This window comes from Macrobrachium nipponense, chromosome 41, assembly GCF_015104395.2.
Source record: "Macrobrachium nipponense isolate FS-2020 chromosome 41, ASM1510439v2, whole genome shotgun sequence".
NCBI lineage: Eukaryota > Metazoa > Arthropoda > Malacostraca > Decapoda > Palaemonidae > Macrobrachium > Macrobrachium nipponense.
The window spans coordinates 42,077,077-42,083,533 of record NC_061102.1 but is presented as its reverse complement, the minus strand read 5'-3'; the positions used below and the strand labels follow the sequence as shown (position 1 = coordinate 42,083,533).

Sequence of the window (6,457 nt, the reverse complement as noted above, 5' to 3'; positions counted from 1 at the left end):
TATTCCTGTCGCATTTATGTGTTTTTCGTATATGGGAGAATTGTCTTTCAGCTTCTTGATTATCGAATTTTTCAGGAATATTTTGGGGCAAAGAGTTATTTTAAAGTAATGAATATATCAAAATACTCTCTTGCAACCTCTCAGTAAACGTAACGGGATTATTTCCTCAAATAAATATTTAGAGAAAAGAATGAGTTTATTCGGGCATTGGACTGTAACAATCGACTTGGGCGCCAATTTCTGAATGGACAAACCGTTAACAGTTATTACTAAAGGGTTTCATATTAACTTTCAGTTTTGATGCTACTCCGGTAACAGTAAAAGTCAGATATCTTTCTTGTACGATTCTGTTCTAGGCGCTTCGTATAGGCTGCTATAATAACTGGAATTTTGACCGATTAAACATGTACTTAATGGCTGCATGCATTCATTCAACTGTGCATGTTAGTATTTCCTTCATGTTAATGCTATTCTAGGCAAGTGTAATTAAGGGCGCAGTTCCCACCTTTACTCAGATGTACCTCTCTCTCTCTTCTGCAAATAATAGTTTTTGCTCTGCATTTTTCCCAAATTATAAAACTGTCTAATAAACATTATAGCTGACATACTAAACCCATTTGCTGATCAGTTTTTCTTCTTCTGGTCTCTCTCTCTCTCTCTCTCTCTGAAACGCACAAATAAACACAAACAGTATAACTTGGTTTTTGACACTTGTGATGCAATACACGTTTCGGAGAGTAGTATACTACATTTCGATGCATGCAAGAAAACTGGTCGTTAAGAATTCTTGTTACAGGGCGCCTGTCTCGTTGTCCACCCTTTTTGTGATTCAAATCTTAAAAAGAAATAATGCCTTGAAAATCCAAATGTTGCAATAGACCCCGGGAGCCATTTCCCGTATGACGAAATTATAACCGTCACTGTGGGATTGGTTTACGACCTATTTCGACGTTCTGATATTTATTGTCTTATCAATTCATTATCATTAGATGCATACACATAAATAACTGACTCAATTAGCGCACACATACACAGATACATATGTACACACACATTTATATATATATATATATATATATATATATATATATATATGTGTGTGTGTGTGTGTGTGTGTGTGTGTGCATATATATCTGTGTATGTGTGTGCTAATCGAGTCAGTTATTTATGTGTATGTATCCAATGATAATGAATTGATAGACAATAACTATCAGGACGTCGAAATAGGTCGTAAACCCATCCCACAGTGACGGTTTTATATATATATCTATATATATATATATATATATATATATGTATATATATATCATAGATATATATGTATATAATATATATATATATATATATTATATATATGGAGGCAGGGTGACAAGGAGATAGCCGGTCATCAGGTGATACATTTACTGCCGACAGTTTTGCAACACATGGGTATATCAGGGCTAAAAGAGAAAACAACACAAATTAAAACTATGTGGAATATAGCTTTAACTTTAAGAGTCTCAACAAATATACGAAAAACACATAAAATTAAAACAATTTAAAAAGTACCTGCTAGACTAAAAAGTTGGAGGCTGAATGATTCGGAGAGGGAGCAGCAGCGAAGAAAGCCGGTTCAAGCTAGATAGTACAACTGCACAGAGGAGGTCAGTTCAACTTGGGCACGAACTGCTTAATAAATAACGACTCTAAAATGAGAAGGTCGTGTAAACGGCTTGTTTGGCCCAAGACAGAGAAGTCAGCATAATTGATAATGGTATTACAAATTTTGGTCTGATTTCTGATATTAGAAAATTCAGGATTGGACACTCTGCAGCCAGTACGATGACTGACACCATTATGTGAATCAGCTATGACGTTTAGTGATTGTTTAGTCGAACCCACGTAAGTCCCCAAATCACATCTGCGGCAAGTATATTTATATACGACTGAAGACTGCAGTATTGGACATAGTTTGTCCTCAAATTTAGAAAGTGATCCTATTGTAAGGGAATTTTTTTGAATTAAAATAACTTGCAACATATTAAAATGTTTTTCAATTGCACACTTGAGATTCCGTCTAAATTTGTCATCTTGGATGTATGGAATACTGGCATATAGTTCCTTTCGTGGGACAGTGCTTATGGAAGAGGAGTCCGATAGTTTCTTATTTAGAACATTCTTGCAACGTTTGAAGATGACATGCGAGGGAAACCTGTTATCGGAAAAATATTTATACAAGAACAATATTTCTTTATGATATGAATCCCAGGAAGAGGTTACAGTGTAAGCCCGATGGATTACGGTAAAAATTGAATTGAGTTTAGAATTATAAAAACAGGCACTATAAAAGTCTGAACCCAGACCTGGAAAAGTCTTTTTTTCTAAAAACGGAAGTGTTAAAACTATCACCATTTCGAAACACCAAAACATCCAAAAATGGTAATCGATCATTTTCCTCTCTCTCTCTTTCTCATATATAATTGATATTAGGATGTAATTCATCAATGCAGCAGAGATATTGATCAGCACGGAAAGCTGATTTGAAAAGAACAAAGGTGTCATCGACAAACCGTTTATACACAAGAGGATAAAAACCAAGGGGGCAATTTTCCAACATGCCCTCCTCCAGAGAGCACATAAAGATGTTGGAAAACGTGGGACCGAAGGGTGATCCCATTGCCGTGCCGTCAACCTGTTTATACAAATAATCGTTAAAAATAAAGGCAGTTGCAGCTAGCAGGGCTGGAAACTGCCTCTATTTTTAATGATCATTTGTATAAACAGGTTGACGTCAAAGCAATGGATCACCCCTCGGTCCCACGTTTTCCAACATATATATATATATATATATATATATATATATATATAGATATATATATATATATATATATATATATATATATATGTATATAATATATATATATTATATATCTATATATATATATATAATGGACTATAATGGTACCATAATTATTAGAGAATCAAAGAATTATTATCAGAACACATTAGCAAAACCTATACACACATGAAGACCTCGACTAAAAGAACGATGAACAGAGGACACAGTACTAACAACAGAGCCTTTCATATGAAGGAACAGTGCCTGTAGAAATTCTTACAACAGTAAAATGCTCCAGTCTCTCAGGAGGTGGGGTTTCCAATCCCACCGCTGCCACCATTTTACTGTCGTAGGAAACAGTCTATAGTAACGTGTCTCGAGTAGTACTTGTGTTGACAATTGGTTTTGTCTCTTGCATTTCGGGCAAAGACGTTAGCTATCTTTCACACTCTTGCTATTGTAATCTTAGGAAAATGAATGAGTGTTCCCTACATACATTTATTCTTGTCTTGAAAATCTTATAAACTTTTTTTCATCTTTGATTTTGGTTATTTTAGACAGAGACTTTTTCCTTAACGGCCACTTATACCTTTTGTCTTTAAGCTCTCAGGGCTTGCAATGACCCTCGATTTGCTTATGGTCGCACCTGTCAAACACACACACACACACACACACAACTCGGCATTCCACCCATCCTCCCCCTTGGTGTCTGCCCTGTTGCCCTTCTTTCTGTATTCTGTTGGTCTTCTCTCTTCTGCCCCCACTCTGCTGTCTCTTCCCTGTGTTGATCCTTTTATTTTGGATCTGGTCTTCCTAGCACCGTCTCTGGGTTTTCTATTTTGACTATGGGAGGGGCATGTCCTCTAAGAATCATTATGTGTGAGTAGTTATTCCCCTTTTCATCAAACACCTTCTGTCATCTCTCCCTGCTGTTATTGGCGAATCTCCCTTTCTAAAACACCTCCTTCTTCCACACTCCGGCCCTTGAAGGTGTGTCTTTTGATAATCTTGTAGTGCATTGGTCTAAGGCTTTTCATAGGTCATCCTTGGAGGCTTGGCGCTTTCGATCTGATTGGACAAGGCCTACTCTTAAAGGAAGAGGGCCTAAGTTTTTAACTCATCCCCTTTTAAACAAAGGAGCATTGAATCCTTCTCTGTACATTTGCCAGAAGGCCTCCTTCTTATGGACTATAGGAATTAATCTTTAGCACTCTGACGTGTCATCGGAGTGGTAAGGCTCCATTAATTTTCGTGTAGTCAAGGCGAGAGTGTCATCTTAGGTCTAGGGAGAGTATAAACATTGTCTGAGGTTAAGCTCTAATAAATTAAATGTACTCCTAAAGTAAAATAAATATTCAATGTAAACTTGAGTGTGTCCACTTATCATATAATTCACTGGAGGTATCAGAAGAATAGAATATACAGGAACTATCAATAGAGTTCCATGGCACTACAAGACTTTACGTTACTGGTTACAGTATCAACATTAAAGTGTCTCACTACTGCAAGCAAAATCTCTGTCTCAACAGGCTAATCAAAGTCTATAACTAAGTAGTAAGATCCTTAGACAATATAAGGTGGTGCACTGTAAGCAAGGTTTGTTCACACAAGCTTTCAGGATACTAAACCAGATACGGTACTGGCAGTCGTACGCAACTCCCGTAGGGCAGCGCTAATGCCATTAGTGTATACCCCTCGTGATGCTCAGCCCCCTAATTCCACATACCCCTTAGACATTTACTTGATCTCTGTTCTCCATTTTTGCTGCCCAACCTCTCTGTCTCTGAATGTTGCTGCTCTGCCAGACCTCCACACTAAGGACAACTTCTTCCATTATGGTTGGCACTGTTGAACTACAGATGACTTCCACACAACAGATACGTACAGCACGGGTCTGCAATGCACGAACTGTTGTAGCATATGAGGGAATGATGAATGAATTCTTATATGCAATGAGTCTCATACTGAACAAACCACTACAAAGTCTTTACACTGGAAATACACAATTTACTGGATTACTATATGAGCACTAAGTTATAGTAGTGTTTGTATTTACGTTAGCTGTCAAGCAATAATATTACAACCACAGTCAATAATCACGAAAATCTCGGAAGGAGACACGATAATAGCTATGTAAATATGAAGACAGGGGAACAGGTGGAAATATCAAGTACAAGGGAAAATGGTGAGGCCAGACAAACAACTTCCGATGAGACTTTTGCAGATGAAAGCACAAATGGAAGCACAAATGACAACGATTGAATAATATAAGGAAGCAATAAAAAAAAACGAATGGATGAATGATAAATCTGGTTTAGAGAAACGTTGCTGTATTATTTGATAAAAATAATACAAATAGCCGTTTGCCGTACTCGTGACGTCACCGAGATCGTGATTTTGTCACGTTTCCCCGGTCCTTTGGTCAAATTGAAGTTGTCAGGCGTAAATAAACATCACGCTCTCTCTCTCTCTCTCTCTCTCTCTTTCTCTCTCTCTCTGATTCAGAGAAATGACTTAGGGTCCGAGCGCTCTCACTGCGGGAGGCCTCGGGAAAGTGGCGGTGCCGAGTTCGCCAAAGGCAGGAGGATCCACCTCCACCTGTCTGTCAGTCTTCATCTCTCAGTACAAAGGGAACGACGTCTTCCGCAATTCTCCTCTTTTGGGAACTTACAGAATGTGTGAGTAATTCTGCGCACCGCTTTCAGAAGTCACTTCCCTCTCAAACTTGAATGACCTTCGGAACCGAAAGTGATCTATTTACATTTATATTTGGGTGCTTGTGCAACGCTCAACGCTTGCTAATGTGTCCACAAGAACACATGTGCGTGAGCGTTTATGTATGTATGTATGTAGAATATATATATATATATATATATATATATATATATATATATATATATATATATAATTATATGTGTGTGGAAGTGGTGTGTGTGCATGTGTATGTATGTACTATGTGAAGTCCGTACTTTAAAAGGCAGTGCAATGGTTTTACGTAAAAATACTGAGCCATGATATCGTTATAAAGTCCTGTTATTTTCACAAAATTTTATATAATATATTCAGGTTTAACTAATAAGGATCTAATTTTTCTTTTGAGCTTGACGCCCTTGATACCTTCTTACATTACATTGATTAAAATCGCGAATAAAAAGTTCGTTTAGCCCATAGATAAGAAAGGTGATCTATTCTGGTCTTAGAGTGGTTATTCAATTGATGAAAATGAGAATTGACGACGATGAAAATTTACATCAGATATGGGAAATTCTCCACAAGTCAGTTAGGGATAGCAAACAATAACACCGATGTCCTCAAACTCACCAACCATGTTGATCTACAAGGGTTTAACTGGTAAATGACTGGCCAATTTTAATACCACGTTAAACCTGAAGAATAACCGAGCTTGATTACGTTACTTGCAAGTCAATTTGCAACTAATATTAATATTTTGTGTGAAAGCGGCCAGTGCAATATCTTCCTAACAATAGCCAGTAATTACCAGCTTTCCCATTAGTCAGCGAGTTTCTAAGTTTTCTCGGTTGTTCCAGTTTGGTCAAATGTTCTCGTTTTGTCTTGGATTTCTTTCTGTACATGTAACTTGCTACGAGATGCCTCCAGAGCAGGATGCTGGTTGGTCTG

General features: G+C 37.4%; 1 protein-coding gene across 1 annotated transcript in view; it reads left to right on the top strand.

The window, feature by feature from the left end:
* Positions 1 to 5,381: 5,381 nt before the first annotated feature.
* LOC135212903 (uncharacterized) overlaps positions 5,382 to 6,457 on the top strand; it is a 49,914-nt gene continuing 48,838 nt past the window's right edge. Inside the window, exon 1 of the mRNA XM_064246650.1 lies at positions 5,382 to 5,496. Within this exon, the coding sequence (XP_064102720.1) occupies positions 5,493 to 5,496 (4 nt within the window). The 5' untranslated portion in view covers positions 5,382 to 5,492. The remainder of the gene's footprint in view (positions 5,497 to 6,457) is intronic.